Raw genomic sequence first — 13,639 nt, forward strand, 5'->3', positions numbered from 1 at the left:
TTCGTGATTGTTTTAATAGTTAACGCCTAAAATAGTGAATACAAAATTAAATTGATAGAAAATTAATTTGGATATTATTGCATCACAATCTATATATTAGTTTCAATAGATTTAAAGATTTTATTCTAAAATTGCAATAGGTAATTCTAAGTTTGACATATTTATTATCTTTTTGTTACCATATTATTACATTACAATTTATATATTAGTTTTAATAAATTTAAAGATTTTATTCTAAGATTGCAATAGGTAATTCTAAGTTTTTGACATATTTATTACTTTGTTACAATATTATTATATTACAATTTATATATATATTTTTTAATAATGAGTTTTTAATAATTTAGAGCCTTCAATTTCATTGATGTCATGTTTAAGTAAGTATATTTCTTTGTTATTGATAGAATTTACTTTTTAAGTGATTATAGATTAATTTGTGCTTGTTTGTAAATTTTTAATATCTTTTATCTACAATTATATCAAATAATTATGAATGGTAGATAAATAATTTTTTTTGAAAAAAAAAAACTAATTTATTTAACCCAACAACCTAACCCAACCTATTTTTGTGTTTGGTTGAGTTACCAATTTAATCAACTTGAATTTTTGGATGGGTCCAAAAACTTTCCTCAACCATCCTAACTTGGACCATATACACCTTTAATAGATAGCTCCTCCGTGTTTGATGCCTATGTTTATGTTTTTAAGTATCTCAAGAATACTTCATCAAATATTTATATTTTTTAAATTGAAGTTCTACATACATTCCATACTAAATTTTAATTTTAAAAATTATTTCCTCAAGTGTTTAGTGATTTAATTTATAATTTAACCATCTTTCGATTTGGAAGCATAAATAATCTCCCTATCAAGTCTAAATCTATCTCGTCTAGTTTGGGGGTATTTTTTTGGAAAACATGTCTTCAAGAAAAACTAGGACTAATTAACAAATTATCTTTCAGTGGTAAGATTTTCAAAACTACTTTTAAATGGACCAAAATTCTATATTTACCCTAATAAAAGTCATCCCAAACTCACTTCTATTCAATCGACACCACTAATTCCCTTCATTTTAGCATTAAGCAGAGACAAGGAACAACTTACCTTCCCAAAGAGAGGCCAATAACACCTTCCGTCGTGAGATTCTTTCAAAATCGCAGCACATGATCCCCTACAAAACAACTTCAGAGTTAGTCAAACGATTTAAGGAAATGGAAACCAATTATTTCCTCCAGCGTCATGATCAACACAGTTGTGTTTCGAACTCGATGACCATGCTAAAGAGGTCCTGGCACAACTTGGCTCCACAGGGTACATTTATCCTCACAATGTCGTCGACTGACTCGGAAACCCGACAATATGGACCCCTTATCTTATGATCACTAGCTACCGATTGTTGAATCACACTAGCAGCATTCTTGCATTTCTGACAAACATGCATCTGGGAAGAGTCACTAAGGCTGCTCATAAATTCAACATAAAAAATCAGCTGGATTCTCTCCTCTAATCTCTTATCATTATACGGTTATATTATTTTGATTTCTATTATGTTATATTTTAGTTCTTCACCAACTTTTAAATATTCTGTTCAGTCCCTACACTTTCTTAAGAAGTCACTTTAGTGATAGGTTTATTTAAAAGAAACTAATCTGCTTTGAAGTCAGAAAGTTGTTCCGGTAAGCATTTACTCAATCAACTAAAGCCAGAGTTTCTACGAAATAATTTAAAAATTAACAGTAATGACGACAAGGGTAAACAGTTACCTGTGAAGCCGGTCTGTAATGACATCAACAGAAGGAGTGGAGAAAGGAGTCGCAGATTTCAAACAACCACCAGAAGAAATCCCTTTCCCAAGAGCAGCTTCCAATAGCTGACCAGAAGTCTGTCGCGAAGGAAAAAAACATGTGAATTAATAACAATATCTGGAACTATCCCCTGGATGGTGAAGGGGAAATTCTCTTCGGACTCCAAGACAAGGAGACCAAACCTGGAGAAAGAGACAATGCTTCTAATTATACAAGATAGAAAGCACCATTAATTAAGTTACACACTAGCTACGCAATATGTTCGAGGCCCATCTAAAATCAGATCTATGTACCTGTCTCAGGCATACGACAGCACAACTTTCTGAACCATGCCCTTCACAGTGTGTTTCAGTTTGATACTGTGATCGGCTCCAGATTCCGCACATCCTCCAATGACAATGTTTCCACTCTGCAAATTTGCACCGATTTAAGGGAAGCCATTGTCGTCTAATTTTACTTTTGAGTTTTTTCCAAATTTATTGCACCATCAGAGTTTCTCCTCTTCTCCGAAGATTCTTTATTATCTACCTCAGCCTTGTAGCTCCGATATGCTCAGACCGAAACATGCCACGCTCCAAAGAGGCCCGGTTCATTACCAATGAATCTTCTTGGTTGCAACCCAGGTGAACATTGACTGCCATAATAGCATTCTGACCATCATAGAACTCGGGTTTTGGTACTATGCCGGTGTGGGATGACAGGTATCCCGGTGTTCCAAGGCAATCAGCAGTCATTGTACATAAAAGTGCCTTTGTGGATAGTGTAACTGGTGAGTTAAAGTATCCACACGAAAATGACATATCAAGTTCACAATGGGATCATCTCTGCCATAATCCATCAAATCTACTATTTCTTTGTCCGATGAAACACCAGGTGCAAAGAATAAAATCCACACAGGTACTTTTGTGGACAAAAAATGTACATTGAGGACTTTCTCCTTGCTTTATAGTTCTTCAGGCTTGGAATTTTCAACTAGTCTAATAATTAGTTTGTTTCTCTTAACTTCTGATCTGTATGCCACAGTCCAACCTTGAATATTAGAAACCCAGAGTCTTCTCAAACAAATTTGCTCTTGAGCAATAAATATCTGGAATGAACATGAAAAGAAAGTGGTTAAAAAGGAACAAAAGTTAACCACTTGGATTAATATGCATGCAGAAAGAGAAATAAATATATATTCAAAATTGCAATACAGAGAAAAAGATGGTATCAATTAATCATTTTTACAAAATATAGTTAGTAGTGAACTAAAATTTCTTGACTAAATTTTATGTCCCATCAGGAGGCAGATCACATGCCTGAACATCGATCAAATAATTAAGCCTAATAGCTCTCGTTTCCAAGGCAACTATTTTCTAAGAAATACCATACTCATGATTTTCAAAATAAGCATGCTAATGGTGTGTTAAAAAAATAATTAAACAAAACCAATACATAATTCAATACCATAAAGTTCAAAAAATATGAACACAACTCAATACTTTGCCACAGGCTTTTTATTTATATTTTTAGTGTATGCAAATTTAAAAAGGCAGCCAATTAACCATGAACCAGGATGATCTCTATTATAGATAATGTGAACTCCTGGATACATATTAATGTCAACTTGTCCAAGGTAATAAAAAACTCTTCAAACAAACAATCCATTAAAAGTTTTGAAATGATTGTTTGGTGACAGTAGAATTTAAGAAAACGGTGAATTCTATTTACAGATAATACACAACTATAAAGGGGACAAATGAGGGAGAGAAGTGTACTCACTTTTTCTGCACCTTTGATTAAAAAATAACCTCCATGATCAAATTCAGAGTCACGTTTCTGCTCATCCTTCATCCAGCAAAGGTCAGAATTCACCATCAAAGGTAGCCTTCCTATAAAGAAATCCCTGTTATCTTGATTTATAAGATCCTCGTCGACATATTGATCTTTTCAAGTTTTGTCGCTTGTAACTAACCTTTGAGTATATACCTAGTACATTACAAGTATCCAATAACTAATTAGGTATTTATTCAACCAACTCAGGGTCCACAAGTCATCAAACAAATATTAGCAATTTATTAGGTATGAAGGATAAGAAAAGACACGAAGACTGTAAAAATTACACAGTAAATTAAGCACCTCTACACTGATATTCTTTTTCATCCTTGATGAACAAGTCATATTCTGAAATCGAGAATGCGTAGGAAGCATGTTATACTCACTGAAGCATACAATCAAAGGCCTTCTGAAGACCACTTTTTTTGAAGTCATTGTACGAGTTGATTTGGTGACTGATAAGGCCGTCTGATTGAAAAATATCATTGCTGTCTTCTTACAAAAATCTTTTAGAAACGTTTCCCCCAGATCTGTATGTTGACTCGCTCAGAATCATCATCATCATCTGCATCCATACCTGTTTCAGGTGATAAGTCTTCCGCTTCACTATTCCACTCTATATCGTCCTTTGCGCCTAATGCTTCCATTAGTTTCTAGGTCTATAACAAATAAAGACATGCTTAAGAAACAAATACAAATGCTTAAGTTTCTCAAACAAGTAGTGTCACATAGCCTGCTGAATTTCTACGTAAAACAGGCAGACGGAATAGAGGCGTATCACAAAGAGTCTATCAAAAAGTAGTATCACAAAAAGCCTGATGAATTTTCTACGTAAAACAGGCAGACTAAACAGTAGCGTATCACAAAGCGACTATCAGACTAAACAGAAGCGTATCACAAAGCGTCTATCAGACAGGCATACTCAAGTATTCCAAGTAAAACAGGCAGACTGACCAGAAGCGTCTATCAAACAATCTGCGGATTTACAACGTTGCTCGTGGATAAAGGTTAATCAACATTTTTACATACGTAGGGCCTGGTAAACAAGAATAGAGACAAAATCTGAAGTAAAAGCTAAGCCACTAACCAGTATCAGTCCACATACACGCTACACACACTGAACTCGCCAAAAGAAAAAAGTTCTCACGCTACGATGCTCGAAACACAGACTCAAAAGTCCACAATACCTAAACGTAAGCAGCAAATATCACTTCCTGCGACCAAGCAAGTAACAGAATCAAATACCTTAGAGAATAAACCCTAGGCCAGCTCCTGCGGACTCCTCCTCCTGCTAAATCCGTTGGAAGAAATATCGGAATATAGCATCCACAAAATGCCGTCGGCTCTTGCTCGAGCCAGACGCCAGTTTCAGAGAGGAGACGATCTTTCTCTGCTGCAGAAGCAATGAATCGCAAGGAAATGGAGTGAATTAGCGTTGTCGATGAGACAAAAGCGTAAAAGACGGATGGAGTAGAGAACTGAGGAAGGAGAGAGAGAGAGAGCGAGAGAGAACTTTGAATAATGACATTACGGAGAGGGGATATTTCGCGGGAGGGATAATGAAGGCGGGAGACGGGTGGTATGTCCGAATGGCAAATAGGAAGAAATGTGAGGGGGCTAATTGTAAATTCATTATTCCAAGGCAGTGCTTGGTTGTGATTGGGGGCTTCTCTGGTATTATTATTATTATTATTATTATTATTATTATTATTAAATTATTATTATTATTATTATTATTATTATTATTATTATTATTATTATTAAATTATTATTATTATTATTATTATTATTATTAAATTATTATTATTATTATTATTATTATTATTATTAAATTATTATTATTATTATTATTATTATTATTAAATTACTATTATTATTATTATTATTATTAAATTACTATTATTATTATTATTATTATTATATTACTTATTATTATTTATTATTGTTGTTATTATTATCAAAATAGCAATTTAATCCTCTATATTTTCTACCTTTTAAAAGAATAGTATCTGTGTTTTTAATTAGTATTTTATTGCCCTTCTATATCTAGTGACATGAAAATTATTATTTTTATTTGACTAATTACAATTAAAAAATAATTAAACTAAAATATAAAAACTAAAATAAAATAATACCAGACTCTTACGTAAGCTTTTTGTTAGTGAAAATAATACCTCTCTAGTGAAAATATATTTTTTTAGTTGACTTTTTTTTTTTTTTTTTTTTTTTTTTTTTTTTTTTTTTTTTTTGTATAATTACTATAATTAAGTTAATTGTATATCAAAATAACTTTAATTTACTACTTATTTTTTAATATCAATATTGTTTAAGTGAGAATTTTACTTTTAGTCTCTTGGACCGGAGCGTATGTCTTAATGAGTTGAGTTGAACTTCACTAAAAATTTACGGGTTAAATCTCGGAATGGGCTTCCATTATTATTTTGATCTGAAATGACGACAGGATTACCGTTACAAATTTTTCAAAAATCTCGGTTGGTTTTGATCCTTGCAAATACATTCATTCGAGGCGACATAGAAGGTACTCGACTTCGACTTCCTTCGTGAGGGGAATTACCCATTCGCTGTAAAGGCGAGATGCGAGCGATGGATCAATCATATGCTTTCCTCCTTCGTTTGTGTTGTTGAGGGTAACTTCTTGCCCAAACACCATAGCCTTCTTCTCTACTCTCTTCTTCACCATCTCTTCCACTGCTACAAATGTTAATAGCTTCGTCAAAGTATCTCTTTCCTGAAAAAACAGTCAATGAACTTGGTTTTTACCAAACCCCTTCCTCCTCTTCTACTTCATATATTATTGGCTAATTCAATCATAATAAATTTACGATACCTTAGAGCGAATAGGAGTTTCGTATTCTTTAGGAGCATCCCTAAATTTCACCTCGGCTACGTATTTTCCACAGTGAATCCTCCTCGAAAGCGCCTGAGACTTAGTTGAATTGTTATACGTGAAAGAAATTGTAACAGCCTAAGCCCACCGCTAATAGATATTGTCCTCTTTGGACTTTCCCTTTTGGGATTCCTCTCAAGATTTAAAAACGCGTCTGCTAGGAAGAGGTTCATGCACCTTTACAAAGAATGTTTCGTTACCCTCTCCAACAAATGTGTGATCTCACAATCCACCCCCTTCGAGGCCTAGTGTACACCCCCTTCGGGACTCAGTGTCCTCGCTAACACACCGCCAAATGTCTAACTCTGATACTATTTGTAATGGTTCAAGCCCAGCACTAACAGATATCGTCCTCTTTGGCGTTTCCCTTCTAGACTTTCCCTCAAGATTTTAAAACGCGTATACTACAGTTACAAACATTGTTCTCCAACCAATATGGGATCTCACAAAAATAATATTATGTTACCGTAGCTAACAAGACATTTCTCCGACAGGGTTGTATGTATTATCATGAAGAACCTAGAACAAAGAAGTTTACAAAGTGTCTATACAAAGTGTCTTCGAGGCCCAGTGTACACCCCCTTCGGGGCTCAGTGTCCTCGCTAACACACCGCTCAATGTCTAACTCTGATACTATTTGTAACGGCTCAAGCCCACCACTAACAGATACGGTCCTTTTTGGCCTTTCCCTTCCAGGCTTCAAGGTTTCACACCATTACAAAGAATGTTTCGTTTTCCTCTCCGACCAATATGGGATCTCACAGAAATAATATTATGTTACCGTAGCTAACAAGACATGTCTCGACATGGTTGTATGTATTATCATAAAGAACCTAGAACAAGGTACAAGAAGTTTACAAAGTGTGTTTACCTGCAAACAAGCAAGATCACTAGCAGCAGTGGCTGCATAGTTTCCATCGTCTCCATCGGCAACCAACAATGGTAAGAATTTGTCGAAGTAGAATTCCCATATGGCTTTGTTCATATTAATTGAAGCGCCTGAAGGATGCAAATCCTGGAAAAAACTTGGATTAGTTTGCGACAAATTGGCAACCAGAAAAGGCAACCTTCACAAATTCCAAAACAATCTGTCACCTTTGGATACTTGCGAGGGTTCACCAATGGACGAGGCAAGCTCTCAGGGAAGAACGGATTTTCTTCAGGATTCTCATATCTACCAGCCTGTTGACAAAAATCCAAACAGATAATCAGAAGAAAACATTCAAATTGAACGAGAATCTCAAATCCAGCTAAAAAGAAGTAACAAACGAACCAATAAGAACCAGCCTGGGCTACAACTGTTCTGTAATTAAAGTTTGAAAGTTTCTACAAATGGGATTTGATGTTTCTCATTTACAGCCATTTATGAACAATATGATTCACCATTCTAAACAATGGTCTAGCCTCCCATGCAACCAAGCCATTACAGTAATATACAGCATGTTCTGTATCTCATCGGTTACGCTGATGAGTTAAGATAATGATATCGATATTTGAAGAAGTGACGCTACAAAGTGTTCAAAACAAGATATCTTTTTGCTCTTGTATTGTAACGTCCCAAATCCACCGCTAGCACATATTGTCCTTTTTGGACTTTCTCTTTCGGGCTTCCCCTCAAGGCTTTCAAACGCGTTTGGTAGGGGAAGGTTTCCACACCCTTATAAATGGTGGTTTGTTTTCCTCCCCAACCAATGTGGGACATCACATGTATCATGTTAAACCATCAATCTACTCAAAAGCTTAAACGGATGGATTATAGTAAATTTAATTATATCAATACTTTAATCTAAGAAGATCAACAAAGCTCATGGAGCGGTTATGCAACATTTTCTTTGTAACAGCCCAAACCCAAGTCCACCGCTACCACATATTGTCATTTTGTGGTTTTTCCTTTCGGATTTTCCCTCCGTTTTTAAAACGCATCTGTTAGGAGAGGTTTCCACACCCTTACAAAGAATGTTTTGTTCTCCTCCACAACCGATGTGGGATCTCACATGCTTCCACTCACGCAAACAAGTCGGCTAAGAAGAGATGAACATCGGCTAAGAAAGCATACAACGTAAATGAACAAACACGAACTTACCTTGGCTTGAATGGCCTCAGTTTCTCTCACAATGAACTCGACCAAAGAACCAGAGAATCCAGGAATTGAAGCATTATTCTGAAGGTATATCTGCCGATTGAGAGGGAACCGAGCTCTCTCGATGAGACTATAAACAATAGAATTCTCCTGTCTGATCAAAGAGTCTCTTATTCCGTCAAGCGTCAATGTATCCGAAGCCGAAATTGGATTAGAGCTAACATCCGCCATGGCTTCTCTAGCCAATACCAAAAGAAACAGGATAAGAAACGACATGATCAAGAGAATATTGTCAGCCTCAACGATGAAATGAAGAAATCGCTGGGAGGTTATAAATCCAAAGAAACGAGCGGGAAGTATGAATACAGCCAAAAATGGAAGTAGAAATTCACATCACCGTTAAAAAATCCACGAACAAACAAGAAATAATGTCCATGCCTTAAAATAACTTGCGTTCACAAATCGCTTTGAAAGGAGAGAAAAATACGGCATTAAAAAGTATAAATCGATTAAGAAAAACGGCTGACCTGCACGTTTCGATTCGGCTCTGAAGCTAGTTTGCTCTTCCAGTTATAGAGGTTCGAGATCCGAGAAGAATTATGATAAATGCCAGCGCTCGAAAACTTGTGGCAAGGGAAGGACGAGGACCGAAAACAAGGAAACGTTCTGAGACGACGCTGAATTATTGACAAAGCGAAAGAAGAAATGGCTTCTAACCTACGAAAAATGAATTAATGAGAAAGAAGTGGGGATGGTGACGGTAGGCCGGACCTGCGGTGGGGAAGAATCGGCCGTAATTTCCGGCGACGGGATGATTCGGCGCGGCGTGATTGCCTGCTCTATGGGAGTGACGTGGCCCCACGCGGAATTCCAAATTGGTGAAGCAGATTTTCTTTCCTTATCTTTCATTTTTTTTCCCTACCATAATTATTGGTCCTTTTAAATATATCTTCTTTCGCAAACCGACATGTCGTAAAATTAACCCCTACCATAATTATTGGTCCTTTTAAATATATCTTCTTTCGCAAACCGACATGTCGTAAAATTAACCCCTACCATAATTATTGGTCCTTTTAAATATATCTTCTTTCGCAAACCGACATGTCGTAAAATTAACCCCTCCTGTTTTGGTAGCATGCCGACGAAAGAATGACGAAAGAAACTGTAACTGTTTTTTCTGGGCTATTTTTTTAACAACAATTAAACTTTAAACTTTCAAAAGAAAATGTTGGAACAGCGGTAAAAATAGGCTCGTTTAACAAGTAAAAACAAAATTACAAGGGTAAAAGGAACTTCTTTTCGGTCTTCAAAGCTTGGAAAATGGGTGAATCAGCAACTCCATTTAACAGTTGACAGGTGAAAATTTCAGGAATGATCAAACAAACACATTATAGAGCCAAACTGCATTCGCAAAAATTATTCACTTCGATTATCAAAGTAAGCATCCAAAAACCCAATCTCATAAAATAACACAACATAAAACACAGTGACGATGCACGAACCAACCATACATCCAGGGCCAGAAGGTGAGGTGGGGAAGAAGAGTTAACAGATACAAAGTCTCTGCTAATTAATTATACCATCATTTCAAGATTCAATCGAGGAATTTTGGCGACAAAAGCAGTTGACACGACGACGACGACTTAACTTGGTGTAAAAAGCAGCTAATTCTTTGGGCCGATATCCTTCAGGGCACAAATTTGTTCCTCTCCCATGGCAGACATCACCGACACAACAAGGTCCTTTCCTTCAGCAAAACCATCCTTAATCTGTGAATTTCAAACAACAGATTCAGTTTGTATTCATTAGGAAGTCAGATCATTACAAAAACAGAACATTAAGATTAAACCCATATGGCCATATCTTCAAAAATCTCTTAAGAACAGAATATTAAGCCTGCTTGATTAACTAACGTCAAATTTCAAGTCTACACAATATCGAATCTGATTGTGCATTTACCTGAGAGAGCAGGCTGTCATCAGTTGGGAGCCTTAAGTCATCCTTGGTGTTGCCATTGTCAGTTAAAAGACTCACCTGCAGCAACAGAAAACCATCATTCGATTAACGAAACCAGCTTTACACGCTGCAGAATACACGAATGACCCATTGCTTCCTCCAATGGTTAATAATCAGCACCCCCCCAGCACACACACAAATCCCCGTCTGGAAGTAACACGTGACCGTGACTAACCAATTGCCCGGCTCCTTCCCATACAAATCTATGCAAGTAGATAGGACAATCTGACAGAGATTCACCTCTGGAATTGATTACGAAAACAAACTGAAACATGTGTACTTCCAAAAAAAATCTAGGTATCTATACAAACATATTTAAACTCTACAAACAAGTATATCGAAATCATCAAGACCAATTTAATTCAAACAAACTCATATAACCAAATTACTCACAAATCCATCCTCAGAGATATCAATCAGCTGATAATCAGTACGATTAACATGAGGCACCTGCAAAGCATGAAATAAAAGCCATTAGTGTAAATGGTAAAATCAAACACAGCACAATGATTCGCAAGCTAAATAGAGTCCTTACATCACAATTGTGGGATGATGGAACAATATCTTCGAGCTTCTTGGCAGTGAAGATGTCAATTCCAACAAAGTGACACTTCGCATGGCCGTGCTTGCCTGTCTTAGAAGTTGAAACCTCAACCACCTGCATTACCAAACCAGAGAAAAAAAATTTCAAAAAGTGGGTTTGGACCCACAGAAACATTGCTTAAAGAGTACGCTTGAAGACTACGTGCTTATCCACTTTAATGCCTAAAATTATAATTTAGTAGTATTATTCAATTAGTCTTCTAGAAGCCTCGTTAGACTTTTACACGAATTATTGGAAGCAAGAACACTTCCAATAAAATAAGCGCGCCACGTGGTTAGTGAAGAGAAAATACCCAAATGGTAAATATGATACCGATAAAATTATGTTCTCCAGATAAAATCAAGATTCAATTACAACTACACTGGAAACAACTGTTAACACCAGCGTCCTCTCAGGAAAGGTTGGAGGAGAAAATAGCACACTGTTGAACGTTGACCAAACGAAACCCAACCATCAAGAGACTCTTCGAAGTCATAGTTAAAAAAAAAAACCTCGAAACTCCGAACAAATATTGTCGGTATAATCGACAATGGTAATTTCAACATCAGATTCATGAATTCTTCCTAATCTAACACTCAATCATACGCAATAAATCACACGGAAATCAGTACAATCAGTAATCGGGCAAAATAAAACTCTCAAATCAACCAAAGATCTAAACGCCCCATACAAAACTCAACCCTAAACATCACAAATCCAACCACACAAAACAACATCCAACGATTAAAAAACGAGAAAATCAAACCATCGCAACAAACACACTAAGGCAAGAGACAAAAAAAACAAATCACCTTGCATGGACGGTTCTTGATGACGATGTAACCGTTCTTCCGGATGGTTCCGGCCTGTTGTGGGTAGGTCTTGGAGGCTCCGGCGTCGGCCTTGGATTCGAAGTGGTGCTCCTCGTCCGACATGGCTGAAGATTTAGTTCTTCTGCAGCTTCCGAGCTTCTTCTTCTGTGTCAAACAGTGCGATTCGGTGGAAGCAGAAGGAAAACGAGAGGAAGGAGGAGCGTACGAGTCAAGAGGACGAGGCCAATTTATAGCATCCCGTTTCAAGTGGACACGTATGTACCAATTAGGGTTTCTGACGCGAGCCCCCTAAACAATTTTGGTAATTCCTTTTTTCCCCAATTTCTGTGCGAAAACGATCTCAGCCGTCGCTTCTTTTGTTATACCTTTTGACGGTCAGATTATCCTCAACATTTTTTAAATATATTTTTATTTAGATGCTTCCTTATCTGTCAAATGACCTATCAGTTTTTCTTTTCTTTTTAATCAATTAATTTATTATTATTATTTATTTATTAAATGTTACATTACCTATCACTTAGCTTTCAAGTATAATAATCTCTACACTTTAATCTTAACCGTTTATATTAAATATCTCCAACCGTTCGATTATCTTTTAAAGTCAAATTATGATGCGGTTACATTTAATTAAACTTTTATTTAATCTATAAATATTTTAAAAAATTGAACCAAATCGTTTAATTTCAAAGCTATCATTAAAATTATAAACCAAGCATAGTTAGATAGAGTTAGGGTTTAATTATTAATAAAAATGATAGTCGAAATTCACCTAATTGTTTGATTATGTCACGCCGTGAAAAATTTAACCTATAATCGAGTGGATAATAAAACCACTTTTATTTTTTTAATAAAATTATCGTTTTCTAATAAATGGGAGGTAACATTTCATCATGCAACGTAATTAAGAGATAAACATATTTTAAAATTTTATTTGTTTTATTATCTATTTTTTATTCATGTTTTAAAAATAGCCAAATTTACAAAATTTACAAAAAACAGCTTTTAAAAATTTATTTGTATGGTGATTGGAAACGATCATAAATAAAAAATAAAATAAAATATCATAAATAAATAAATAAAATAAACAAAAATGTTATCAAAGCGTGATCAGTGGGGAATGATTTTGCTCCCTCCTTTTTGAATCCTTTATTTTAATTTTTTAATTTTTTTTTTTTAAATCTTGTATATCTTTTTATGAATGAACCCTACCAAGCAATTATTTTTTAGTAATTAAAATAACCCATTTTCACGAAAATAAATATATTCCATAAATCTGTGAACTTTTTATCTCTTATTTATATATATATATATATTTTTTAATGGGGATTTTTTATTTTTTAAACGATAAGATACTTTGCGATGCTTTTTGCCTTTTTATATTTTATTTTTGACAATATATTATATATACAAATTTAATTTGTGGACGTCAACCTCTCTTTTGAGTCTTACCATTAATGAATGGGATCCGACTTTTTTTTAAATATTATAAAGAAATTGACAGAATCATTCAAAAGGCCAATTTTGAAAAATATTTAATTTTTAAATTTTCTTTTTATGTGATTGGACGGTTGTTAGTTTATTTTATTAATTGGTTAGCCC

The 13,639-nt window shown here is 35.1% G+C and overlaps 3 protein-coding genes across 9 annotated transcripts; all 3 read right to left on the minus strand.

Annotated features, from left to right (window-relative positions):
• Positions 1-162: 162 nt before the first annotated feature.
• On the minus strand, positions 163-5,183 carry LOC111797381 (DNA-directed RNA polymerase D subunit 2b-like). Of its 4 annotated transcripts, XM_087124795.1 has the most exons (7): positions 4,866-5,183; positions 3,924-4,279; positions 3,567-3,773; positions 2,334-2,892; positions 2,099-2,214; positions 1,764-1,882; positions 163-1,460 (listed from the first exon to the last, which is right to left on the minus strand). In XM_087124795.1, exons 5-7 carry the CDS (start codon positions 2,189-2,191, stop codon positions 1,244-1,246), a joined length of 429 nt encoding a protein of 142 aa, XP_086980921.1. In that variant the 5' UTR covers positions 2,192-2,214; positions 2,334-2,892; positions 3,567-3,773; positions 3,924-4,279; positions 4,866-5,183; the 3' UTR covers positions 163-1,243. The 4 variants fall into 4 exon arrangements, with proteins under 4 accessions (XP_086980921.1, XP_086980923.1, XP_086980922.1 ...); XM_087124797.1 differs by having other exon boundaries at positions 163-1,426; positions 2,099-2,892; positions 4,866-5,177; XM_087124796.1 differs by having other exon boundaries at positions 166-1,171; positions 2,099-2,892; positions 4,866-5,175.
• An 828-nt stretch (positions 5,184-6,011) lies between these two features.
• Positions 6,012-9,524, minus strand: LOC111797066 (chorismate mutase 2). Of its 4 annotated transcripts, XM_023679956.2 has the most exons (7): positions 9,380-9,515; positions 9,136-9,274; positions 8,612-8,846; positions 7,624-7,710; positions 7,400-7,543; positions 6,469-6,561; positions 6,012-6,369 (listed from the first exon to the last, which is right to left on the minus strand). In XM_023679956.2, exons 3-7 carry the CDS (start codon positions 8,837-8,839, stop codon positions 6,139-6,141), a joined length of 783 nt encoding a protein of 260 aa, XP_023535724.2. In that variant the 5' UTR covers positions 8,840-8,846; positions 9,136-9,274; positions 9,380-9,515; the 3' UTR covers positions 6,012-6,138. The 4 variants fall into 4 exon arrangements, with proteins under 4 accessions (XP_023535724.2, XP_023535725.2, XP_023535723.2 ...); XM_023679957.2 differs by having other exon boundaries at positions 8,612-8,841; positions 9,136-9,524; XM_023679955.2 differs by having other exon boundaries at positions 9,136-9,524.
• A 490-nt stretch (positions 9,525-10,014) lies between these two features.
• LOC111797067 (eukaryotic translation initiation factor 5A-4) lies at positions 10,015-12,247 on the minus strand. Its single transcript, XM_023679958.2, has 5 exons — positions 12,020-12,247; positions 11,160-11,282; positions 11,018-11,074; positions 10,568-10,642; positions 10,015-10,377 (listed from the first exon to the last, which is right to left on the minus strand). The coding sequence occupies exons 1-5, from the start codon at positions 12,140-12,142 to the stop codon at positions 10,273-10,275; spliced, it is 483 nt and encodes a 160-aa protein (XP_023535726.1). The 5' UTR covers positions 12,143-12,247; the 3' UTR covers positions 10,015-10,272.
• Positions 12,248-13,639: the final 1,392 nt, after the last annotated feature.

This window comes from Cucurbita pepo, chromosome 6 (assembly GCF_057944985.1).
Source record: "Cucurbita pepo subsp. pepo isolate OVF chromosome 6, ASM5794498v1, whole genome shotgun sequence".
Classification (NCBI taxonomy): domain Eukaryota; kingdom Viridiplantae; phylum Streptophyta; class Magnoliopsida; order Cucurbitales; family Cucurbitaceae; genus Cucurbita; species Cucurbita pepo.